Below are 26,922 nucleotides of genomic sequence, written 5' to 3'. Positions count from 1 at the left end.
AGCAAAAAAAGCAAACTCAATAGTTTAATATATGAACTCTAGAGAGAGCCAAATGTAAAAAGTCTTGGAAATTCTAAATATGGATGATTGAAGGGACCAAAATAATCTTTTAAAGATTTATTTTTATTGGAAAGGCAGATATACAAAGAGAGGGAGAGACAGAGAGACACATGTTCTATCCACTGGTTCACTCCCCAAGTGGCTGCAATGGCCAGAGCTGAGTGGATCTGAAGCCAGGAGCCTGAAGCTTCTTCCGGGTCTCTCACGTGGGTTCAGGGTCCCAAGGCTTTGGGCTGTCCTCCACTGCTTTCAGAGACCAGAAGAAGGGAATTGGATGGGAAGTGGAGCAATCAGATTAGAACTGACACCCGTTTGGGATCCTGGTGCTTGCAAGGCGAGGACTTTAGTAGCCTCTAGGCTACCGTGCCAGGCCTGGGCAAAGTAACCTTACACACTGTTAATGGAAATGTAAATTAAACTGTAAAACAACATGCAAAAAAATGGCATGATAATGTCAAGTTCAGCATGAGGATATTCTGCACAGCAATAAGCCAGAGACAAGCTCAAGACTGGCACCCTGTAAGACACCTCCAGGAACAGTCAGTGCCCTGTGGGTGGTCCCAAGACGGCACAAGCACTGTATTCACACACTAGACCATAAAACTGGTACATCATGCATTGCAAAGACACTGAAGAGCAATGAACTACAGCTCCACAGGGATGTGCATACAACACAGTGAAATCTCTTTTTTTTTAAGATTCATTCATTTATTTTAAAGGCAGAATTACAAAGAGAATGAGAGATCGTCTGTTCACTCCCCAAGTGGCCACAACAGCCAGAGCTGAGCCAATGTGAAGCCAGGAGCAGGAGCCAGGAGTTTATGCTGGTCTCCCACACTGGTGCAGGGTCCCAAGGCTTTGGGCCGTCCTCCACTGTTTTCCCAGGCCAGAAGCAGGGAGCTGGATGGGAAGCGAAACAGCTGGAACATGAACTGGCACCTGTACGGGGAAACAGGCAAAGCTCTGGAGGGGCTGGCTTATCAGTTTTCCCAGAGCACAGAAGAGCAGTGGTGGGTTCCTACAAAAGTCACTTGGATGAAGCTCAGAAACATAACAATCAGTATGTTAAATAGGGATGTGCTATGGCCAAGAAGCACAGGCTTGAGCGGCTTTCCTCCCCGGAGTGAGTAGTTCACGGGAAGAGGGGTCATGCACAAGGACCCCTAGTTGTCTGTGAGGGCTCAGGGCTGGTTAAGCGGCATTCGTTCCAGACAAGACTGTGTGTTCCCCTCTCTGCTTTTTAATACATGTCACATGTCGCATTTTGTGGTGAAAATATTAACAACACAAAATTTAGCATTTTAACAATTAACTTGAAAGGCAGCGAGAGAGAGAGGACAGGCCTCTCTGTCGCTGCTTCACTCCCAAATGCCCACAACAGCGAAGATGCTACAGCCAGGAATCCGAGTTTCCCATATGGCTGGCAGGGACAGCACTGCAACAATCGCTGCCGCCTTGCAGGGGGCACTTGAGAAGGAAGCTGGGGGGACGGGCACAGTGTGTTAAGCCACTGCCTGCAATACCTGGATCCAATATGAGCGCTGGTTGCTCGTATTGTGTCCATGGGAGCTGTTCCACTTTTGATCCACCTTGAGGCTGGGTAGGCGCTCTGGGCTCCTGACTTCGGCCTGGCCCAGCCAGCGCTCGCCTTTTGCAGACATTTGGGGAGTGAAGCAGGGCATGGCAGATTGCTCTCTGTCTCCCTCTCTCTTGACAGCTTTGCCACATGGCAGTAGGCAACTTTTTTTTTTTTTAATTGTAGAGTCATGTGGCATTAAGTACAGTCAATTTATGGCCCAGACATCATTTGGAACTTATATTTGTAATTAGAAATCTATATTCATCATTTTGAATTTATACTTAGAAATCTATAGTTCTATGTCTTCAATTTCTTTTTATTTCTATGCAACTTTATTCTCCTGCATTCCAATCCAGAATAAGAGACCATCAGTTCCAGAAGGAACCCTCCCCGTTTACAAATAGAGATACCGGCACGGATGGAGCGCGCTGGGCTGGGCTCACTCAGCTGCTTCTGAAGTGTAATTCCGCAGCGAGTTACACCTGAGCCCGGCGCGCAGCAGCCCCTGCAGGTGCAGATCCCACCAAGGGCTTGGATCGGCCCCCTTTCCGCCAGGTGCCCGCCCACCCCGCAAGAAGGAAAGCCTAGAAAAGTCCAGACCAGGTTTTCCCTCGCGCTTGCGCCCGGCGGGAACCTCGGGCCGGGGGCGGAGGCCGAGGGAGGCGAGACGCCTCGGATTGGCCGGCCGGAGCTGCGCGGGGCTCGGCGGGAGCTTCGGTGCGCGCGGCCGGAGCTGCGCGGGGCTCGGCGGGAGCTTCGGTGCGCGCGGCCGGAGCTGCGCGGGGCTCGGCGGGAGCTTCGGTGCGCGCCGCGGTCCGGGAGTGGCGAGATGGCCCCGCCGGAGCGGCGGCGGGTCCGCGGCCGTGCGGGGTGAGTGTACAGGGGTCTCGGTGGAGGTTTCGCCGTGTAGGTGGCGGGGTGGCTCTCTTCCGCGCGGCTCGGCGTCTGCGAACCGGGGCTGTCCTCTCTCGGTTTGCTGGGCGCACGCCCCGGACCCGGAGGTGCAGCCCCCACACGCGCCCCAGGTTGGGGCTGGCGGCTTTGAAGTTGTGCGCGGGTTAGCCGGCCAATGCACCGAGTGTTGATCGCCAGGGCATCCGCGCCCAGGCTGGAACTGCCTCGGAGGCTCCCCGCTGACGCCTTGGGGCGTGAGGCCCCCGAAATCTGTTGAGTGGTCCCCTCGAATTGCAGCAGTACCCGCGGAAGGGAAACTGTACTTGTGGTTATCACGAAGACTCCCACCCGTTGGGAAGCCTCCAGCTTGAAGGCTGAAAGGACATTTGGCTTTTTGTTTAAGCCCACGCGAGAGACGGCTGAAAATGGTTTAGGTGTGGGCGTGTGCTGATCCGCTTTCTAGTTAGTACTGCGTTACTTGGCTGTGTGAGCCTTGCTGTTGCCCGCTCAGCGCGTTTGGACTGAGATGGTTGGGGAAGGCTCTTGGCAGTTAACTGAACACGCTGTGAGCAGTTGCCGAGTTGATCTGTTACCATTACGCTGATTGGATGGGCTGTAGCCAATTAAGTTGCTTCCACACCTGGCTTGTGTCTTCCTGCAAAGGGTGTAAATCGGGTTGCTGGTTGGAGGCCTCTGATGTTGTGGGTCTGGGAGCAGTTCCGTTGTTTCTGATTTTGCTTTGTCCAAATAGGCTCATCTAGATTTTTCATCTTGGCGTCACTGACAAGGTGTTTCTGAGTCCCAGAATGATAAAGTTGCCGTTACGCAAATACTGCTTCTGCTGTCTTCGTTAGGTTTTCAGGATCAGCTGTAGCCTGGAAACTTAAGAAATCGCTGCTTTTCAATTTTTTCTTTAAAAGCTGTGATTCACATAATGATGTTTTGCACCCAGTTAGCTGGCACTTGTGCCCATGAAACACAAGTTCATGAAAATGACATCTCTGGGGCAATGTTTTGTTCGTCTGGATTTCCCATTTTACAAAATGGCTGCGGTGGAAGCCCCTGAACAACCTTGTACAGCTGATGAAAATTTGGGCCTTGACTGGAGATTAGAAAGTTGCCACAACTGTGCTAGGAAAGCCAGGCTGGTGGACTTAGGGGTGCGTGGAGATCTCCACCGATGGGCGAAGGAAGGGCAGGCTCTGGATGGGAACTGCCAGGGCCTTTCCTGGAGGCTGCTGTCTGCCTAGCTGCCGGTGGCCTTGGGCTCACATACACCTGTCCCCTCGCTCCGCCTTGTGGAGTCCAGCTGGGTGAACAGGTGCAGGTGGCATGGTGTTAGGTCCCTGATCAGCGTCAGTGTACCAAGTCCATCACCTCCGGCCGCCGGCAGAGCAGCAGGCTTAGGGGGCTTTCATGTCCTTGAGGGAGAAAGAGGATATTTTGCATGTATTGGTGATGTAGTCTGATTTCTGAAGTATGCTTGTGGGACTTGGGTTCTGTTTTCCAACCTCAGCAGAGCTGTGTGTGCACCATTTGTCTGACTAATGAGTATAATTGGGGAAGACAAGACTTGGAAAGCATCCAAGTTATGGTATTTTGCCTGATTTTAAATATTTCCTAACTTCTTTCTTAGAGCGGTGTGTTCAAGGAACACTTCAGGAAGAACATATTCTGTGAGAGAAGTAAGTTACCTTTTTATATTTTAATGTGATTTTTTTTCCCACATTGACAATACAAAAAAGCTTTGGTGAAGACCTCAGAGTTTTCTGTAAGTCATTTGATTTAAGCTCTGTGTTTTAGTGTAGTTAAAAAAAAAAAGGCTTATTCCTTTTCCTCCCACTTTTTCCACTATCTTGAAGAAAATGAACCTTTTTAGCATTTTAGAAACGGCTCTTTTGTTCTGAGCCTGGGTTGCTTTGATTTTCGCTTACGTAATTACCGTTGTATAAAAATTGTCCAGCTTTCTGCGTTTTGCCATTTCTCACACCGTTTTACCATGCCGCCAGCGATGGCGTGTGATTTGATGATAATCCGTGTAGTCCACAGCATATTTGTGTATTTCTTTAGGAGAGTCTGAGGATGCGCGTTTGCAATGGCAGGTGCATTTAACACTCTTGCTGGCTATTTCCAAACTAGCTCCCAGTGGCTCACGCATACAGTGCAGGGCGCCTGGCAGCTGAGCGTGGCTGTGTTCTCCTTTGGGCTTCGGGCGTCCTCTGAGGCACGTGGCCCTGCGCCACAGCAGCCCTTGCAGCAGGTCCCGCAGGCTGAGCTGTGCGCCTGGTCTCTGCTTCAGTCGGGAGTCCTCACCCCTCTCTGCTCTCACACAGGGAACAGGAGGTGGATGAGCAGGTTCTGGGGAGACGCCCCGTCGCTTTGTCTGGTCTAGGCATCTAACATTGCTATGGGTAATCCAACCTACCGCCTAGTCACCTTACAATTCTGTGAAATGAGGATTTTTAAAAATAGTTTAAACCAACTAGAAAGAGTACGTCGTGGCCATGTGAGATGCATCTCTCTGTGTCTTGGAGTGGAGTCACGGTGGAACTCAGCACAGGTTTTGCTGCCTTCGCGGTGCAGTGGCCCATGTGAGATGTTGGTGGAAGCTAGTGGAAGGCTGCAGGGTTTCTGCTCTGGTCCTTTGCAGAAAGGACTTGTCTCCCCTGCCTTCCTCAGTCGGGACCATGTGTCCGGGGACGGCGCAGTGTGGATGGCTTCTCCAGGCAGCAGCCGCGGCAGGTGTGTCCCTGCTGAAGATGACAGCTGGGTTCTGTCGTGGGTCAGAAGCAGGGCAATGACTTGATTCCATTCACTTTTAGAAAGCCGGTCGGAAGCACGGGCCTCCTGACGTGTTTGATTTTCCTGATGATTCTGAAATTTCCAGCAGTGCCAGTGAGGGTAAGAAGGACGCAGAGCCTTATGAGACTTTCGGTTAGTATTTTGTGTCTTTGTCCAAAAGTACTTTAAAGCAACAGCATTTAGGCTACATGTAATAAAAAGAGATGTATCTCCAAATGTCAAAATCACTTGTCTACAGACACTGTTCTGGGGAGTACTTGATAATTCCAGTTAGTTATGATCATTGCCTTTTTTGTTTTCTAAGATTTAATTTTATTTTTATTGGAAAGTCAGGTTTACAGAGTGAAAGAGAGGGGAGAAAGATGTTCCATGTGCTGATTCACTTCCCAAGTGGCCACGGTGGCTGGAACTGAGTCCATCTGAAGCCAGGAGCTGCTTCTGGGTCTTCAGTTCACATGGAGGGTCCCAATACTTTAGACCATCCTCTGCTGTTTTCCCAGGCCATAGCAGAGAGCTGGATGGGAAGTGGGGCTGCCGGAATATGAACTGGTTCCCACATGGGATCCTGGCATGTGCAAGGCGAGGACTTTAGCCACTAGACTACCATGCCGGGCCCCAAAATTCGTTCTTTTGCAGTATATAATTCATTGGTTAGTAGTGTATGCAAAAGTTGTGTAATTGCCACCACCACCTGATTCTAGAACACATTTCTTACCCTCACAGCCCTGCAGGTAGTTGCACTCGCTCCCTGTTCCCCTGCCTTTGGACTCCTGGCAGTCCCACCTGGTTTCTGTGGATTTGCATGTTCTGAACAGTTCTCGGTCAATGTGTGATTGACTTGACACTTAGCTTGCTGTTTTCACATATGTTCGTTCATATTGCAGCATGCATTTGCTCATTTCTAAACGTTCTTACTACTCAGGATTCCATTGGGTGGGCGTACTACGTTGTCACCCGTTCCTATGGTGGTGTAAGTCTTGGCTCTGCCCACTTTGGAGCTGTGCTGGAGAACTCCGTGCAGGTGTTTGGGTGGGCGCGTGCTCTCAGCTGCCGTCGGCACATACTATCTCTGCATGGACTTGCTGAGTACTTCGGTATTTTTAGGTTTTTTTTGAAGGACTGTGTTATAAAGCAACTAACACTTTATATGTCTGCAGCAAGGTTCTAATTTCTTTACATCTCAACTTATTAGCTTAATGTTTTGATTCTTAAATAGTATGAAGCAGTGGTTTTGTGTATATGGAAAGCTATAACGTTTGTTATTTTAAATATTTTAAGTGCAGTTTTGTGGCGTTCACATTTTTGTACAACTATCCTCACAGTTCGTTTCTAGAACTTACCCATCTTGCTAGCTGAGGCTCTGTGCCCATTGGACATGCCCTGTTCTCCTTGTGCCTCAGCCCTTGGCAACCAACCACTCTTGTATTTCCCGTAGGAATGGACTCCCGAAGCGCCTCCTGTTGGAGGAGTCCTGTAATGTCCGCCACTTGGGGATTTATTTAATGTCTTCAAGGTTCATCCCTCCTTTAAAAAGGATTTCTTTTTAAAGCAGAATAATATTCCATTATACATGTGCATGATGTAGATATGTCACATTTATCCATTCATCTGTTGGTGAATGTGTAGCTTGCTCCCGCCCTTTGACTGTTGCTAGTAATGCTGTAGCTAACGCAGGCGCACAGCCGTCGCCCCGGGCCTGCTTTGCCTGCTCCTGGGTTCATGCCCAGCAGTGCAAGGGCTGCATTGCACGGTCTGTGTTGGCGTGTTTGAGTAAGCGCCGTGCAGCAGTTTACATTCCCGGCAGCGATGCACAGGTGTCTGGCTTCCACACCCTCCCCTCTACTTGTTTTGTTGTTATGCTAAGAGAGATGACATAGTAACTCATTGTGATTTTGATATGCATTTCCTAACTGTTTAATCGTTACTAAGTATGTTCTCAACAGCCTTACTGGTCAGTAGTACGTCTTCTCTGAAGCGCTAACCACACTATTTTTAAATTGAGTTTTAGTAAGATGTAAGAATCCAGCTAGAATGACTGGTTATATTTGGTGATTAGGGATTTGTTGGATTTTTTCTTCTCTTCACAAACGAAATCCTTTGCCTTATGGAGAGCAATAAAAAGTAGATTACTGACCTGTGCAATCAGTAGCTGATCATTTAAGCAGCAGTGGATCTGAAACATTCTGCTCACATTTGCCCTGTCCTGCTAAAACCCGAGCCTGAAGAAGTAGCAGTGCTGTTCTCTCCAGCACGTCCTTAACTCGTGCAGCAGTTCAGCTCTGTCCCTGCTGGTCCCCTCACTGCCCTACCAAGGCCTCCACTGTAACCGGACGCCGACCCAGCACCCCACGATCCCTGTACTCTCCTGGGCGGGCAGGAGCACCCCCTCCTCCAGGTGGCTCCTGTCGATGCGGCAAGGCCAGTTGTTCTTTTTTTTTTTTTTTTTTAAGATTTATTCTATTTTTATTGGAAAGGCGGATATACAGAGAGGAGAGACAGAGAGGAAGATCTTCCGTCCGATGATTCACTCCCCAAGTGAGCGCAACGGGCCGATGCTATGCCGATCTGAAGCCAGGAGCCTCTTCCGGGTCTCCCACGCGGGTGCAGGGTCCCAAAGCTTTGGGCCGTCCTGGACTGCTTTCCCAGGCCACAGGCAGGGAGCTGGAAGGGAAGCGGGGCTGCGGGGATTAGAACCGGCGCCCATATGGGATCCCGGGCGTGCAAGGCGAGGACCTTAACCACTTGCGCCACTGCGCCAGGCCCAAGACCAGTTGTTCTTTTGCCATCTTCCGCATTCAAGTTAACTTTTTTTTTTTTAAAGATTTATTTTATTTTTATTGGAAAGTCAGATATACAGAGAGGAGGAGAGACAGAGAGGAAGATCTTCTGTCTGTTAATTTACTCTCCAAGCGGCCACAATGGCCAAAACTGAGCCGATCCTAAGCCAGGAGCCAGGAGCTTCTTCCTGATCTTCCATGCAGGTGCAGGGTCCCAAGACTTTGGGCCGGCATTAATTGCCTTCCCAGGCCACAAGCAGGGAGCTGGATAGGAAGTGGGCAGGATTAGAGCTGGCATGCATATGGGATCACATTGCATGCAAGGTAAGGACTTTAATCACTAGGCTACAGCGCAGGACCCTCAAGTCAACTTTTTATGCTACCCAAAGGCTCCAGCCAATCCAGAATAAAATAGGAAGGGAGGAAGGACTGGCCTGTTTGACCGAAGAGCCATTCATTCACCAATACTGAGAGCCCTCTGTGGGTAAGACACTTTGGGAGGAAACAGTCCTGCCAATGACACTACACTAAAGCAGTAGAATTCACCAGTCAGGATTTCCCAAGGAGACAGTCCATGGGTGAGGGGAGAAAAGGTTAGACTTCCTATTTATGTTGCTTTAACACAATAAGGTATTTCTATTAACATATAAGTCCTGCAGCAAAGATGGATAACTGACATTGGTTGTTGATGTGTGCTGTGTCGTGGAGGAGTGGTAAGAGGCGGGAATGGGTGCCCTGTCGGGTTGATGCTGGCTTTGTTAGCCGTTTAAGCAGGTTGCTCTGCGGCAGGAACACTGCTCACGGACCGCTGAGACTGTGTGCTTGGGTCTCGCCTAGACCCTCCTCTCCACAGCACCGCCATCTATGCTGACGAGGAGGAACTCTCGCGACACTGTGGCTCATCCGTCCGTTCAACCCCTCCGGGAGAGAAGGCGCGAGGCAGGTACGTCCGTGGGAGCCGGGGCTCGGCCCCGCTGTGGGGTGTGCGAAGCTCTTTCAGTCGGAAGCTGGTAATGCTCAGACTTGGGAATTTTACTTTGAGCCAACTTGGTGGGTGCTTCCTCGAGAGAACTTGGACGTTCAAAACAAATTTCTCCATACTTGGCGTTGTGTTAAATAATTATTGATTTTCATAAGTAACGTAACTGACACTTGCGGAATCCTAGAAGCCATGCCTGCGGAAGGGGTCGGGCTTTGGAGCGTAACCGGTGAGAGCAGGGAAGGCTGTGAGCACCGAGCTCCAGGTGCTGCTGGGAGAATCCTCCCCGCGCCCGAGGACACAGGCTGGTCGCCAAGCAGACACGAAGCGTGCTTCAGGCATCTTGTCTCTGAGGAGCGTCAGGTTGAATTCTCTGAATTTCTGTGACGATATGGGTCAGAGACAACTTTAGAAGAGGTTAATATAAGGCAGAACTTAATAACTTTAGGATTAATTATAAATGATTAGAGCAAACACTTAGAGACCTTACTAGGTAATAGATCAATTCCAGTATTGAATGTATTTTGAAGGAGTCAGAACCACTTTTTTTTAAAGATTTGTTTGTTTATTATTGGAAAGTCAGATTTACAGAGAAGGGGAGATAGACTTTCCGTCTTCTGGCTCGCTCCCCAAGTGGTTGCAATGGCTGGAACTGAGCCAGGAGCTTCTGGGTCTCCCACATGGGTTCAGTGTCCCAAGGCTTTGGGCCGCCCTCGACTGCTTTCCCAGACCACAAGCAGGGAGCTGGATGGGAAGTGGAGCAGTTGGGATATGAACTGGCGCCCATATGGGATCCTGGGTGTGCAAGGCGAGGACTTTAGCCACTAGGCTACCGTGCTGGGTCCAGAACTGCATTTTAAACACAGCTGTTTCACTTAGGCAGAAAACTGAATGAGGAAGTCACTTTGGGGTTATCTGAATTATGGAAGTTCTGTACTCCTCTGGGAACTCCGGTTTTTGTGAGATGGTTTTGAAAACCAATAGTAAAAGCCAAGTGTTTGACAAACTACCCTCTCACTTGAGACGACTGAATGTGGCCAGGCCAGAGGTCGGTTGTCTGAGCCGTCACCGCTGCTCTGAGCAATGTGCTGCAGCGGCAAGCTGAAGTGAAAAACCAGTGTCGAGCTCAGGCCCTCGAATGCGGACTTAGTATCTTCATCACTGGCCCAGATGTCTGCCTCATGCCTTGTTTTGGTTTTGTTTTGTTTTTTAAAGATTTATTTATTTATTGGAAAGGCAGATGTACAGAGAGGAGGAGAGACAGAGAGGAAGATCTTCTGTCCAATGATTCACTCCCCAAGTGAGCGCAATGGCCGGTGCAATGCCGATCTGAAGCCAGGATCCAGAAACTTCTTCCGGGTCTCCCACATGGGTGCAGGGTCCCAAGGCTTTGGGCCATCCTCGACTGCTTTCCCAGGCCACAGACTGGGAGCTGGAAGGGAAGCGGGGATGCCGGGATTAGAACCGGCACCCATATGGGATCCTGGCGTGTTCAAGGCCCTGCTAGGCCACACCGCCAGGCCCCTCATGCCTCATTTTTGAGTGCATGCATTTTGAGGTTCATGTTAAATGTTGATTGCATTGAATGAGAAGATGAAAGAAGCATTGTCTCCCATCTGAGGTTAGGATTATTTTTTTCAAAGGACAAAGGAAAATATTCCCTCTTCCACTACCAAAGCCGGGTCTAGTGGACTGGCTCTTAGCCCGCATATCTGAGACCGATAACTAAAAGACAGACGTGGTTCTCAGATGTGACCAAAATGTGCCTTGAACTGCTGCTTGCCTGCGAGGTGCTCACCGGACGTGGCTGGATGGGGCAGTTGGCCAACATGTCCAGGAAGGTGACAGGCCTGCCCGGGCTGCAATTAGTCGAGCAGTATTTTGGGTTGGGTGAGCAAACGGCAGAGCTGCTGTGTGAATGTTTGCACGGTACTGATGGCTTATTCTTTGCCACAGTGTGAACACTTCTGAAAATAAAGCAAGTGAAGATGAATCCGTACAAATCAGCGCCAAAAAGGTATGTGCACATCATCATCTAACTTTGGGAGGCATTTCCTGTTTCTGTCGGATGCAGACAGAAGAAAATGTTCTGTGGCAACATTTTTTTTTTTTTAAAGGGAAAGTATTTAGTTGCGGAAGATCTCTTAATCATAAAAGTGAAATCTTTTTCGTCTGAAGTGTTGCTCCTGTTTTTCGGGTGTGTGTGCTGGTTTCCAGAGCAGCCTGTGATGTGCTCAGGTCGCGACTCAGCGGCAGAGGCGGCGGTTGGGAATGTTGGTCTGGGGCTCTTTGTGGTTTTCTTGTTCTGGCCACTGGTCACGTTGCCATCTCCTGTTATGTTCAGTTTTGAAACTTCCAGAGGGGAAATGTGAGCGCCCAGTTTTGTGCCCTTGCAGTCAGAGTGGCGAGCATCTGTGTTCCCCTAGGCAGTGGTGCCGCTTTCTTCACACAGCCGGCAAGAAAACGTAAACCGCTCAGCGACGATTCCGAAAGCTGTGAAACAAGTGAGATGAGAAGAAAAGTTTCACAGCCAGAGAAAATAAGTGTGCGGCAGTATGAAGCTTCTCCAACTGGGATGCCTTCGGGGACCCCAGGGACACCAGCCAAGTCAGCCCTGCCTGAGAGGCGAGGAGACCTGCGTGGCCAGGCGTCGGCTGAGAGAGACCCCCTGGCCACATCGAGGCCGCAGGTAAGAGCTGCCACTGCGGGCAAAGAAAAGACTAGATGGAATTTTTTTAACAAGGCTTGTTTGTTTCTGTCGGTTATTTTAAAAGATAAATTTTGTGTTTTTCTTACTATAAAAATGTGTTGGAAAATCCAGAGAGGATGATGTTTGCCTGTGTTTCCATAACCCAAGGATAGCCCCCATGTTTGCAGCTGTACTCCTCAGCCCTTTGGACATTCTTGCCCTGCGTGGGCGCCTGCTTGCCATGAGGTACCTCAACAGTGCCACGCTTATGGTGCATGCCGTTCTGTGCATGGTTGTGCCATAATGCAATGAATCTCTTATTAGTGGAAAAATGCTTTAATGAAACTCTCTTTGTAGCTAAATCGTGTGTATACCCTTAGAAAAAATAGTTCTGGTACAATTTCTGGGTCAGAATCTAAGATTCTTGACATATGTCAGTTTATTTGGTTGGTTAACAATTTGAATAAGTAATTCATCTCATATTTGACAACATGTTATAGTATCATCTCCCGCTCCTCTGTCTTCCACTTTCCACCTTCTCCCTAAATGCACACGTAGGCAGTTTCTTTTGTTTAATGATTTTACTTCTGATGTTGTTTACGTAGTTGACAAGGCTGCATACCCATGAGGCCCACTGGTGGGGAAGGTCGAGGTGTGGGGAAAGGAGGGTGGGACAAATGCTCCCAATTTTCCTTTTCTTTCATTTTCTCCTGGATCAGGGGGTGGGTGTGGATGGATGGAAGGGGAGGGGGCCGCTCCCAGTTGACAAACTATATCAGTACCCAGAGATGGGGGGATGTTCCCTTGATGTCATCATAGGATCCCTGGTGTGGGGCAGGACACTGAACACCTGAGGGTATTGCTTGAGTCACCTTGATAATTCTGAGATCTTGTTGCTGTATGGTTGAGAAAATCTTTCCAAGGCCCATTGGCTGACAGTCGACCCCAGTGCTCCCACTCGCTCAGACACTTGCAGCCGAGGCTCAGCGAGGAGAGTTGTCCAACCCGTTCTTTGTTCCATCTCCTGAGATGACACTCGCTGTCCTCTGCAAACCCAAATGAGGGGCTCTCTTGTCCTTGCTTGGGCGTGTTGCACTGCACAGTCATCAGCAATCAAGGAGGCACAGTTCTAACACCTGCACGTGCTGGTGGTTGCTCCAACCCACTCTGGCATGACCTACCCCCAACTCTGCCCTGTCTTGCTCCTTGCCATTGGAATCTGCAGCCTGGCCTGGCCTGACCCTCCTGAGTCTCATCTCTCACTGATAAGTGCTGCAGCCAAGACTTGCCCAGCCTGCCCCCATACCTGTTCTCATGTGAAACTGGTAGGTGTGACAGCCTAGCCCGGGATGGCCTGTACTTTATCCTGGCTCCTGCACATGTCAGTGTGGTGTGGCTTTGCCCAGCCCTGCCCGGTCCACATGCTGCCCCCCTACCCCTGACACCTTATGCTGGGTGTCAGTCAGTTCCATGGTCATGCCTAGCTCAGCCAGTCCCCAGTCCCAGTCCTTGAGCAAAGCAGAGGGTCCTACAGTCCTACAGTAGTGAGCCCACAAATCCCCCATAGAATCTGCCCCCAGACTTGGCTCTCTTGTGTGCTGATTAGTGTCATGGCCCAGCCTAAAGTGGTATACCCCCTACCCCAAAACTTACTATGGGCTAGCCCTGCCGTGCAGGGCCCCAAGCCCTAACTTTTGTGTGTCAGTGGGCAGTGGCTGGTGCCAAGTAGCCTGGCTCAGGTCTCTCATATGGGTGGGTGCACTGGTCCTCTGGTTTCCCTCTTTCAAACTGCCAAGTCTCAGACCCCTTGTTCACCTGCAAGTGCAGTGGCATGGCTGGTCACTTTAAGAAATAACCAAAAAAAGATTAAGCAGCTATGCTGGCACACTGGTATGGTTAGCACAAATGTGATATTGACCAGGCCCAGAATGCCCTCCAGCTATTGGCTGCTTTTCTTGCAGAAGTGTTAACACCTGCCTAGGTACAATGCAGCAACAGCTGGGTGGCAATTGGTTTCTAATGTATTCTTCCAGAGTTTCCTTTCACATGTTTATTTATAAGTAAATATGAATGTTACTTTTTGTTTGAAAGTCAAAGTTAGAGATCTTGTATCTGTTGGTTCACTCTCCAGCTGGACATGCTGAAACTTAGAGATGCAAGTTTTATACAGGTCTCCTGGAATGGGTGTAGGGCACCCTATACTTGGACCATCTTCTGCTTTTCCTAGAGCATTAGCAGGGAACTGGATTGGAAGTGAAGCATCAGAGACATGGACTGGTGTCCCTGTGGGATGCCAGTGTTGTAGGCGGTCGTTGTATCTGGTGTGCCACCACGCCAGGCCCCATTTCTCTTTTTTACAAATGGAAGGATAGTATGCATGTTCTTCTGCATCTTATTGAGTTTGTCTTGGTGAAAAGCCCGTGTGCCCTTGAAATTTGCAGTTGTTAGGTATAGTAGTCCATATGTGTTGATTAAGATCAGTTTGATAGTGAAGTTACAATGTGTGGCCTTATTTTGTTGTGGAGGGTTTTTGTTTATTTTGGTCTACTTGATATCAATTACATAGGTTGGTTTTTTTTGTTGATTTTTTTTGTTTTGTTTTTTTTTAAATTTGTTTGAAAGGTGAAGTTAGGGAAGGACAGTGAGATTTTTCACCCACAATATGACCACAATGGCTGGAGCTGAGCCGATCCAGGAGCTTCCTTTGGGTCTCCCATGTGGCTGCAGGTGCACAAGCCCTTGGACCATCTTCCTCTGCTTTCCCAGATGCATTGGCAGGGAGCTGGATCAGAAACGAACAGTGGAGAATTGAACCAGCATCCATAGGGGATAAATTATACTGGGCCAACATTGTACCCTTTAATGACTTCCCTGCGCACTCCCTCTGTCCAGCTTCTTGTAACCACTACTGTGCTCCGTGTAAGGCTGCTTGAAATTGTGTTTATTTAGGTTGTATTTCCTGATGAATGGTTCCTAGTGTCATGAAATCTTGAAAAGTCAATATTGTATGATCTTAATCTAGCCAGATGAACTGTCTTATGCTTATTCTGCATGCTAAGCCATCCCCCCCTTTTTTTTTTTTAAAAGATTTACTTTTATTGGAAAGGCAGATATACAGAGAAGAGGAGAGACAGAGAGGAAGCTCTTTGTCCAGTGATTCACTCCCCAAGTGGCTGCAACAGCCGAAGCTAAGCCAATCCAAAGCCAGGAGCCAGGAGCTTCTTCCACGTCTCCCACATGGGTGCAGGGTCCCAAGGGCCTGGGTCATCCTGTACTGCTTTCCAGGGCCAGAAGCAGGGGGCTGGATGGGAAGCGCGGCCACCAGGATCAGAACCTGTGCACATATGGGAACTGGATTGAAAGTGAAGCCTTTTTAACTTTTTTTTTTTTTCAACTTGTTTTTGTCTTTAAATTGAGAAAGGACTTCAGGCATATCCTTATCCAGGTTTGAAAGTGTCTGCCTTCTAACTAGATTGGTTGGTTTATTTTCTTTTGATGTAATTATTGAAATGGCTCAGGCTTGTTTTAATGCTTATTTTCTGTTTGTCCTTGTTTTTCCATTACTCTAAACTGCTTGAATGAACACATGTGCTACTTTATTTTTATAGAAAGCTCAGAGAAAGAATGTGTGTCAAGGCAAAAGAAGGAAACCAAGAAGGGACACCAGCAGTGCAGGTACAGGATGGCGATTTACTTGTTTATTTTCCTTATTTAGAGAGATTGCCCTCCTGCTGATTCATTTTCCCCAGATGCTCACAGTAGCTATGACTGCGCAAGACTGAAGCATCAGGAACTCCTGCCCGGCCTCGTGTGTGTGGCAGGGACTCAAGGAGTGGGGCATGCTGGTAGGAAGGGGGAATCGGGCAGGGACCTGGGACACCAACCCTGGCCCTTCCCCAGCTGCGGCACCCTCTGGAGAGTGAACCAGCCTATGGAAATTTTCTCTCTCTCTGATTTTCAAATAAATATAACACTTCTAAATGACATAAAGATTTAAATGTGGAAGGTTCCATTAGACACATTTTAGAGAAAGTACAGGCATATGTAAATGAATTAGTGAAGGGTTCTTAAATAAGACACCAAACACTAAGACTATAATGGAAATGATTTTGACTTGAATAAAGTCAAGGACTTCTGCTTATCCAGAGACCCGCACGGGACCATGTCGGGGCAGTGCTGGGTGCTTCCCTTGTTAATCTTCCTTTCTTAGGCTTCCCCGGCGTCCCAGGGTTATTCACCTTTCTATTGCATGTATAAATGGTCTCACGCATATACGATAACCCAGTGATTTTGATGCCAAAAATGTTAAATAATTTTGGATAGGCTGGATATAGTGATTTTTTAAATAATTTCAGATCTATTTCTGAGAGGTTAAGGAAGGCTTTATTTAGACTAGTAAGATCTTTAGATACTGTATTTAAAACAAAACAACTTTTACAGATTTTTGTTCTGGAATTCCTGGTTCCTGAGTTTGGGTCAGCAGGGACTTGGATAGGGAGATAGTGGCCAAATCAGGGTTATTGATGGGAAGGCGGTGCCAGAGGTCTTTTGTCTGCTGGTTCACTCCCCACATGGGCACAGCATCCAGGGCTGGGCCCAGCTAAAGGCCGCAGCCAGGAACTCTGTCCTGATCTCCCACGTGGGTGGCAGAGGCCCAAGTTGCTGGGCCTTATGCCCCTCCAGGGGCATTGGTGGGTCACCAGATCTGGACCAGAGGAGCTGGACTTCAACCAGCACTTTAACATGGGAAATGAGCAAGAGGAGCAGAAGGTGTGTGCTGCCATGAACCTGCCACAGCCGTGAGCCGGACTCGGATCCAGGGGGATCTGAAGTGAACACACTGTAGGTGTGTCCCTGGGTTTGCAATATTATATAAGGAGCTAATTAGGAAAAAATATGTTTTGCTAGTGGTTAATGCTAACCTTATGAATTGACAGGAAAAAAAAAATACAAATGTGCATTGTAATTCTTGATTTAAAGATTTATTTATTATTGGAAAGGAAGATATACAGAGAGGAGGAGAGACAGAGAAAAAGATCTTCCTTCTGCTGGTTCACTTCCCAAGCGCCTGCAACAGCCGGAGCTGAGCCAATCCAAAGCCAGGAGATTATTCTGGGTCACATGGGTGCAGGATCCCAAGGCTTTGGGCAGTCCCGGGCCACATGCAGGGAGCTGGATGGGAAGTGAGGCAACTGGGATATGAACTGGCGCCCATATGGGATCCCGGAGCTTGCAAGGCGAGGATTTAGCCACGAGGCTATTGTGCTGGGCCTGTATTGTAGTTCTTCAGTTCAGATATCTTGATTGGATTCTTCATTTCAGTGTTGAGAAAATTGGGCTTCTCAAAAGTTGACTTGCCTAAGCACTCCAGGCTAGAAATCTCAGCCTAGAGATGTAGGTCTTCCGATTCCTACTCCAGAACACTAATGTGGCATTGTAAAACAATGCACTGAGAACTCTTCATGGATTCTGCAAGTGCCAATTATGAGATAGTGCAGTTTACTAAGCGCTGCCAGCAAGGCCTTTTTCATGCGTGCTGTTGGACAGCCATGCTCAGGCAAGGCACCAGGTCATTAAAGGGCAGCGGTGCTCTCGGCGGCCTCAGCAGGAAGCAAGTGACCATGCAGATAGGGTTTGTGGACACTGGGGCAGGATGCAGTCAGAATGACGTTTTGCATGATTTTTCGACTGTACCTGCCGTTAGCCATTTAGTGGGGATATTTTTTTTCAAGCTTTGAGAACCCTGTCTCTATAGCCAAATTATGAAAAATGTGCATTTTAATTTGATCTGATTCTAGATATTTCTGACAGCATGCATATTTGGTGTCTAGAAGGAAAAAAGAGCAGTGACATCATGGAGTTGGATATTGTTTTGTCTGCGTTTGAGAAAACAATCCTGGAGTATAAGTAAGTGTTGATGTTTTGGTATGTGTGCTACTAATATCTAATCAGTTCCCTTTCAAGTACAACTTTGGCATATTGCAGGTTTTTGGAATGTAGTGTTTTCGTTACATTTTAAAACGTTTTTTGTTTCCATTGCAATTTTTCTTTAACCCTGTTATTTAGCAGAGTTTTTGTATGTCCAAATATGTGAAGCTTTACTTTTCTATCTTTAGGCCATAATCAAAGATCAACATAGGTGATGATATAACAATATCTACTTTGGAATGGGGAGGCTTTTACAGTCTAGCACACGATTTTATGCAGATTCTAGTTACTGGATTTGGGTAGCATGTTTAATTATTGTGTATATGGAACCAGTAGTTACTCAGGTTTTTGGGGGACTTGTTTGTGCTGTGTATATTTTAGAGACCATTTTATTAGGAACATTATACTTAAAATTGCTCCGCTTTATAAATTAAAACATTTTACCATCATGTGGTGACTGTCTCCATTGGTAGAAAGTACTTTTTGGTTTTCAGGTCTACCTTATCTGATGCTAATATGCATCATGACCTTTCCTTTGCGAACATTTGCCAGACTGGACAGTCTAACTAAAGACATGCAAAGACAATGAGGGTTTGGTTCCAGGCAATAGTAGTAAATCAAATAATCACTATAAAGTGAGTGGTTAGTGTTGGGTTTCCCAGAGCATCTGAAAGTTACATTTATACTATACTGTAGTACTAGTACTGGGTCGAAGAACTGTAAGTAACTTGGTGTGAAGTATTTGCTGAACAACTATCACTCATCTGCTGGATGAGTCAGACTTGTTTCTCTGGTCTGACCCTGAGGTTGCTGACTACGCAGTGTGCTGGTTGCTGGGTGGCTGTGACGAGTTCTTAAAATAGGTCAAAAATGAAGCTGGCCACATTGGTCCACTCTGCTTTTCCTGGAAGATTTCTCTGTAGTATGGGGCACTGTTTGAGAGTGGTTTACCCAGAGTAGAACTTCTCCTAGACCCTCTGAAGTTCCTGCCAGCCTCCTGGCTGTGTCTGTGTGATGTCCTGAATCTTCTGCTTGATCTGCGTACAGCATCCTCTGCAGACACAGGTTCCATCTTAAGCTGCTTGCTCCATTCAGCCCACAGGAAGCAGCTGCTCACCTGGTAACCCTTGGTCAGGAGCTGGCAGCAGTGCAGCTGCATCTTTAGGCTCCACTTCTGGTTCTGGTTCTTTCTGCTGTTTCCTTCACATTTGAAGATCTTTTCTCCATCCGAGTCTCCAGCCCCCTCGGTCATCTCCAGTGGTTGGAATCAGTGCCTTTCAGATGCTTCATGCTGACATTTTGGGCCCCCTTCCGTGAATTGCACATGTTCCTAGTGGCTTCTAGAAGGATGAATCTTTCCCAGGAGGGAGGCCAGGGGCTTTGAAGAAAGAGCATCATTCCATTTGGGCATCAGACAGGTTGGCTTGCGGGGGGAGGTGTGGAGTGCCCCGTGGGTCCAGGTGAGGTGTGGGCAAGGGTGTGCAGCAGGGATCCTGGGAGAGGCTCCTGGCGCATCGTCCCAGCAGTCTGGGATGGCCCGCTGAGGGGCTTTCCCGAGCACTGAACAGTCCACTTGGCTGCGGGTGAGCCAGCTGCAGCCAGCATCACCGGGCTTGGTGTTGAACCAGTGACCTAACAGGTTTCAGCACTTATCCTTTGTTTTTCCTGATGTACAGGTTAGAACATTTGCTAATGTCCTTGGATGTATGTGTTCAGCCATATTTCACATCTGTCCTTTGTTGCACTCTTTGGCTCCTAGCTCTTTTGGGGAGGTCTTAAATTCATGGTTTTTTTTTGCCGTGAATGTTATGCTCAGATTATTACTAGAGTAATTTCACATCACTGATGCGCCTCCTGGATTGGTCTGATGGAGTGCGATCCCAGGCAGCTTCCCCTCACACTGCTGTGCCTCCTGCAGGGCTGTCTGTGCTTAGCCCACTTCCCTGGCGGCCAGCTGTTCTCGGGGGTGCCAGAGACGGAGGTGGTCAGGCCAAGGGCAGCAAGCCTCAATTGCCTGTCTCCCAAGATACCACGTTGTCTCAGGAGACCTGTGGTCTGGTCACCCTCCCTGGTAAAGCTGAGACAGCCGCCGAAGGTGAGCCTCCCTGTGGGCCTGCTTGATGGGTCTGGAGGATGGAGGTGCTCAGCACCGCAGCCGTCAGGTGCTGGGCAGGTGCTGTTTGTGTGTGGTTCTGGGATCTCAACTGCTCTTCAGCCATCCCAGCTCCCAGCCAGCACTTTTTCCTCTCTGTTGCTCCCCTGGGGGCCAGTGGGTAGGGGGTTATTTCACAGTTTTATCTGTTTTTGCAGTATTTCCTCTCTGGTTCTGCAGAGTTGACATCAAACAGGACCAGCCCACCTTGCAATAACTCTGCTGTGTCCTTGTGGGCTGTGCCTGCCTTATCATTGTCTAGTTTGTAATATATAGAGCTGGTCTGCTGTTACAACTTGTTTTGTTAACACAGCCCAGACCATCTTGCTCCCCAAATGCCCGCAATCCAGGAATCTCCCACCTGGTGGGCAGGAGCCAGTTGCTTGAGCTACTACTGCTGCTACCAAGGGCCTGAGTAGCAGGGAGCCAGAAATTGGGTCAGGGCCAAATGGCCACCGTCAGCATAGTAGGAAGTGGGACGGATGCCTTGAACATCCCTAAGTGGAAAACCCAGGTGTAAAGTGTCCTCAGATCTGAAACTGAGCACTGACATGAGGCCATAGTGGAAAATTCCACACCTCCACACCTGATCTTGTGATGGATTAGTCAAAACACACAACAAAAAATATCACGCAAAATTACCTTCAAGTTGTGTTTTTAAGGTGTTGTATTAAAAATATAAGTGACTTGGGTCCTGTTCAGATGAAATCTGATTATGTTTGAGTACACATGTGCAAATCCAAAACATTTACATCCACAAATCCAAAGCACAAAACACTTCTGACCCAAAGCATGTTGGATAAAGTATACTTTGCTTGTATTTTTCATAGATTCAAAAGTACAAAACAATCCTGTGTTTTTGTCACATTAAACAGTCACCAAAATCACTGATCCATTTAGTTTTTGTGAGCCAGATTCTCAGCCACATGAAACACTTCATGCTTTCAAAATCAACCAAACAACTTCTTGTGGGTCTATTTTTGATACCCTACTCCCATTAACCCTGATGTGTTTTGTTTTGCTAACAGACTCACTGTAAGCAGTTTGTCAGTATGTATAAGCAGGGACATGAAATGTGAGTGTTATAAACTCATAGGATATTCTATAGCTAAATCTGTAAGTGGCCGGATTTTTAAGGCATTAAAATTTGAAAGAGCTGTGTCTTGGCATAATATGTAGACTGTATAGAATCCATTTGTTATCGTGAACCACACACAGAAGGCCTGGGCAGTTTCTCCTACTTTTAAAATGTTTTTGGGGCCAGTTCTGTAGTATAACAGGTAAAGCTGCCACCTACAATACACTGGCATCCCATATGGGTGCTGGTTGGAGTCTTGTCTTCACCACTTCTGATCCAGCTCCCTGCTCAAGACCTGGGAAAGCAGCAGAGAGCCCCTGCACCCACATGGAGGACCAGGGTGAAGCTCCAGGCTCCTGGCTTCAGATGAGGTCAGCTCTGGCTACTGCTCTGTCAAGTAAAATAAATCTTTAACTTTCACAGAGACAGCAAGCCTCTGTCCGCTGGGTTAATCTCCAAATGGCCTCACCGCACGAGCTGGGCCAATCTGAAGCCTGGAGCTTGTTCTGGGTCTCCCATGTAAGGTGTATGTCCCAAGGACTTGAACCGTCCTCTGCTACTTTCCCAGGTCATAAGCAGGGAACTAAATTGGAAATGGAGTAGCTGGGATATGAACCACTGCCCATGTGGAATGCTGGCATCACAGATGGAGGATTAGTCTGTTATGCCACCATAGCAGCCCCCATCATTTCTTTGCATTATCGTACTGAAGTCCTGGCTAATGCAATAAGAAAAGAAAATTAAAGGTAGACAGATTGGAAGGGAAGAAATGAAACTGTCTACAGAAAATGTCTGAAAGGTGGCATGACTGTCTATGTAAAAATGTCTATATAAAATGTCTGAAAGAATAGACCAAAATATCGTAGAGCTAATTACAATCATAGCAAGGCTGCAGGATATCAGGTTAACACCAAAGTCCATCGCTTTTCTATAGAGCAGAAACAAATAAGGGAGAACATGAAATGAAACACACGTCATTTATATTAGCAGCAGCTAAAATGAAGTACCTAGCTATATATCTAACGAAATATCTGCAACATCAATATGAAGAATAATATTAAACTCTGATGAATGAAAGCAAAGAAGTACTAGATAAACTGAGAGATACTCTGTCACCATCTGGGCACTCCCTGTGGACAGGATGTCAGTTCTTTTTAGCTTGAGCTACCAGATTCAAACCCAATCAAAACCCAATCAAAACCCAATCAAAAATCAAACCCAATCAAAATCCTAGCCAGTTATTTTGTAGATGTCAACAAGCTGGTTCTGTAGTTACACAGGCAAAATACCCAGAACAGCCACCACAGGACTGATGTTGGAGACTGACACTGTCTGATGCCGAAACTGACTGTAACTGCGTGATAATAAAAAAGTGTGGCATTGGCCAAAAAAAAAAAAAAGACAAATAGTTCCATGGAACGGAACAGAGAGCCCAGACATTCCTCAGAAATAGAATCAGCTTATCTTTGACAGGGTAGCAGAGGCCACTCAGTAGAGGCAGAACAGTCTTCAGCAAGTGGTGCTGGCATAACTGAGCATCCACGTACGTAAAACCTAAATGTACATAGAAATCTAGTACCCCATAAAAACTGTCTCAAATTGAAGGCCGGATCTAAAAACCGCAAAAACTCTTAGAAGAGATGACCTTGGGCTTAGCAGTGACTTGGTAACAACACTGAAGGCACAGTCTATAGAAGAGTAGGTAAGCTGGACTTCTGGAAATTTGGAAATTTCTGTTGTACAAGACACAGACTCAGGAGCAGCAGAGGCCGGCCTCCACCTGCTGCCTGCCGGATGACAGGAGCGGGAACTGGCTTCTGCAGGTTAGCTTGCCAGTTTCCGAAGGACTGGACAGGTGACTTATGGCTGCTGATGCACAGGTTAGTCCACACATAGAACTTCCTTCTAGTAGCTAACAGGCCGGAAAGGAGGGAATAGGGACTGCTGGTTGTTAGATCACATGATAGAAGACTGGGATTGGCTGGAAGTGTTTCCGCATCACCGGGTACCATGTGTGCACTTAGCCACTGTCAGGCAATGCGCATGGTTCTTCCACCCCCACTCCCCCATTTCAGAGCACTTGGAGGAAAATCTTTCTGTTCATTTTCTTTTCAGGATATTTCATTTTCAGGATATGCTTCCTGTATTAAGTCTGAGAAAGTGCTATATCTTACCATCTTAGATAATAAAATGGTATATGCCAAATTGTGCATGTATGTTAATTACACTAAACCAAAGAAACACCCATTTCAAAAATCCTTCATATCTAGTTTCATTTTTTTAACTCCTCTGCAGAGAAAGAATAGAATCTAAAATCTGTAAAGAAGCCATCAATAAATTTCATTTGAATATTAAAGAAGAACTCATCAAAATGGTAAGTTCACTGACAAATTTCTGGGCTTATTTCCCAGCTTCTCCTGAGGCAGCACACTGTTATAGAAAAGGTCACATTTTTGGGCACTGTGGTAGCGGTCATTAGCATGAGGCCCAGCTGGGGTATGTGAGGGCCGGCCTAGGAGGAGGCTGAGAAGGGTGGCTGATGTCGTCCCAGAAGGCAGCCTCCTTCTCGGCCAGCAGTGACATATGGACCCACCAAGGTCCAAGGGAGCCTATGACACTCTAGAAGGCACATTCTTTGTCTCCCCCCCCTCCCCACAGCTCTCAAATAAAAACAATCCTTCACATCCCCTGGGCATGACTTCCCTGGCCCACTGTCTATACCGGACCAGTGAACTTGCCCTAGAGTGCTCCAAGTAAAGCTTGTTTTAAGCTGAACTCTATTCTGTGTGGATTTCTGGTTCTGATCATGAACTCCAACCTTAAAATTAGCACTACCTATTTTATATGTTGCTTTTAAATTAGATGTGAATTATGTGAAAGTAACAATTCTGGCATGTACACATGAATTTTTTCGTTTGTAGCTTAAAGAAGCCCAGATGTGGAAGAATCTGAAAAGGAAGAATGCTAAGGTAAAAGACGTCAGGGATTTGGGTCATATATTAATCATACAGAAAACTAATATAACAGAGTTAGGACTTAGACTTCACAGTTTGTGGAAGAAGTTTTAGATTTGATTTTACTTGAGCGTTAGGGAGAGAAAGGCACATCTTCCACCCTCTGGTTCACTCTCCAAATGTCTGTAACAGCCAGAGTTGGACTAGTCCAAAGCCGAGAGCCAAGAACAACTCCTGGCTCTCCACCTGGGTACCCCGGCGGCCTCAGCACTTGGGTCATCCTCCATTGTGCTTTCCCAGGCTATTGGCAGAGAGCTGAACTGCAAGTTCCCATATGGGATGCTGATACCACCATACAAAACCCAGAATTTATCTATTTAAGTTGGGCTTTTACTTGGTTCACTCCCCAAATGGCCTCAATGGCTGGAGCACAGCCAGTCTCTTCTGGACCTCTCACACAGTGCAGGCTTTGAGCTATTCTCCACTGCTTTCCCAGACCACAAATGGGGAGCTGCACGGGAAGTGGAGCAGCCGGGACGTGAACTGGTGCCCACATGGGATGCCGATGCTTGGAGGCAGAGGATTAGACAGTTGAGCTATTGCACTGGCCCCTAATATTAAGTCTTTTAAAAAACATATTCCATAGTTGGTCTACAACTGGATATGAAAGTCTACAATGGGGCCCGGCGCGGTGGCGCAAGTGGTTAAAGGTCCTCGCCTTGCATGCCCGGGATCCCATACGGGCGCCGGTTCTAATCCCGGCAGCCCCGCTTCCCTTCCAGCTCCCTGCCTGTGGCCTGGGAAAGCAGTCGAGGATGGCCCAAAGCTTTGGGAACCTGCACCCGCGTGGGAGACCCGGAAAAGGCTCCTGGCTTCGGATCGGCATAGTATCGGCCCGTTGTGCTCACTTGGGGAGTGAATCATCGGACGGAAGATCTTCCTCTCTGTCTCTCCTCTCTGTATATCCGCCTTTCCAATAAAAAAATAATAAAAAAATAAATCTTAAAAAAAAAAAGAAAGTCTACAATGATCATTTAAGTGTGGAATGATGTATATTTATTGCTTTTGAAGTTGTTTAAAAACGTAACTTTTAGAGCATTCTCTCAGGAAAAAGGAGAGTCTGGGAAAGATCTTAGGCTGGGAGTCACAGTCCTGATTCTGCTGTGTCTGTGAGAAGCAGGCCTGTTCTGACTGTTCTGCATTGCAGAACCTCAGAGGTCCCAGCACTAAACTGCTGAGTCCAGGAGCAGGGAGCCCTCTTCCTCCACATTTGCAACAGTAATAAACTTGAAAAGCACACATTCTGGGCCCAGTGGTGTGGCCTAGCAGCTAAAGTCCTCACCTTGAACGCGCCCGGGATCCCATATGGGTGCCAGTTCTAATCCCGGCAGCTCCACTTCCCATTCAGTTCTGCTTGTGGCCTGGGAAAGCAGTCGAGGACGGCCCAAAGCCTTGGGACCCTGCACCTGTGTGGGAGGCATGGAGGAGGTTCCTGGATCCTGGCTTTGGATCAGCATAGCATCAGCCGTTGCACTCACTTGGGGAGTGAATCATTGGACAGAAGATCTTCCTCTCTGTATATCTGACTTTGTAATAATAAAAAAAAAAGTACACATTCTCCTCCCAGGAATTACAAGTCTTTTTTTCCCTTTAATCTCATTGCAATTTTTACATTGTTTACAAGTTGGAGCATTAAGGATGTCAAGCAATGTAATGATAAAATTTATCATGTTGAAATGGTTTAAAAATGTCAAATAGATCACAACTCTGCCCTACTCCAGTGTTTATCTGGTGCACCAACATCACATCTGTGTAGCTAACGGGATCTGATAAAGATTAGCCCTCACCTTCCTTGCCAGATCATGCTGAAGTAGCTCCTTGCCCCATTACCCCCATTTTTTTCTGGGTTCCCATTTCTTTTCTGTTCAGTACATATCCATAGTGGTAACCCATACTGCCTGCCTGCCCGCTCGCCCCAGTGTCCCCACAGCTTCACGATGCTAAGGCTTGGGTCTGTGTTGTTGCCCTCCTGTGTAGTATCTGACACAGTCTACACGGTAGTACTCAAACATGTACAAATTATTCTATCACTTAGGTGATTTCTGATATCGAAAAGAAAAGGCAGCGGTTGATTGAAGTCCAGGATGAAGTGCTTCGGTAAGGTAGTATGTCTGTTTCAAGGCTTAACCTACAAGGATGTCAGTATGGTGGGGTGCTGGGAGGAGTAATACCTATTGGCTTGCCACATGGAAACACCAGGTTACCTGTTTGTCTGGATGCTCAGTGAAGGCAGGTTACACCCCCTCAGCATTCAACCTTCCAATACATCTCTCAGCTCTGGCCCGAGCAGCAGCCTATAACTAGATTAATGGACAGACCAGAATTTGGGTGCCTGGGCAGTAACTCATCCCGAGAAGGCCAGAAGCTCCAAGCAGTGTCAGATGCATGCTCTGCTCTGGAGATGTGAGATGGTTTGAGAAAGGAAGTGTTGCTATCAGATAATTAGTATAAGTACTAAGTGTCACAGAAGTTTGAGAGAAATAGATTGTCTAGTCTGCTGGTTTTCCAAATTTAGACTATATCATGGGCCCACACCTGTTTAAAGTTTTTGCTTGGCTCATGCCAAAATAAGTGAAGCTTAGAGAAACCTTTGTGTGGCAGAGTGCTTTCCTGGATGTTTTTAATAAATTCACCCTTCAGTTGCCTTCGTCATCTGGTGAGGCATGTTATTTTCACTGTGTAATAAAGCATTGTTGTAACTTTCCAGCCCTGTGAGCCCGTAGAACTTAGGACGTAATCCTTTTAAGATGGCGGGCCTTTAGTTCCATTAAATTCGGATCTTTAGATTAAGCTGACGTATATTTCCCCCCCCCCCTGGCCCGTGATGGTTCTATGTTCATCTACCTTCATGCTGGCCCTGCAGGCTTTTTAACAGTTGTCTGGTCTCTGGGGACAGTGTCGCTCATGCGAGCCGCAGCGCCCCATGCCAGCTACAAGTCTGAGTTTTTCAAAACCGCATGCATTTGCCTA

General features: G+C 47.4%; 1 protein-coding gene across 1 annotated transcript; it reads left to right on the top strand.

The window, feature by feature from the left end:
- The first annotated feature begins 987 nt into the window (after positions 1 to 987).
- CENPU (centromere protein U) lies at positions 988 to 26,058 on the top strand. The gene is made up of 12 exons (XM_040965758.1): positions 988 to 1,070; positions 2,195 to 2,509; positions 4,152 to 4,218; positions 5,356 to 5,467; positions 8,950 to 9,055; positions 11,048 to 11,108; positions 11,544 to 11,780; positions 15,389 to 15,455; positions 17,579 to 17,687; positions 23,234 to 23,312; positions 23,860 to 23,907; positions 25,988 to 26,058. The coding sequence occupies exons 1-12, from the start codon at positions 988 to 990 to the stop codon at positions 26,051 to 26,053; spliced, it is 1,350 nt and encodes a 449-aa protein (XP_040821692.1). The 3' UTR covers positions 26,054 to 26,058.
- Positions 26,059 to 26,922: the final 864 nt, after the last annotated feature.

Source organism: Ochotona curzoniae, unplaced genomic scaffold (genome assembly GCF_017591425.1).
Source record: "Ochotona curzoniae isolate NIBS_2020 unplaced genomic scaffold, NIBS_Ocur_1.0 scaffold_4505, whole genome shotgun sequence".
In the NCBI taxonomy this organism is placed as follows: Eukaryota; Metazoa; Chordata; class Mammalia; order Lagomorpha; family Ochotonidae; genus Ochotona; species Ochotona curzoniae.
This window is presented reverse-complemented; position numbering and strand designations above follow the sequence as displayed.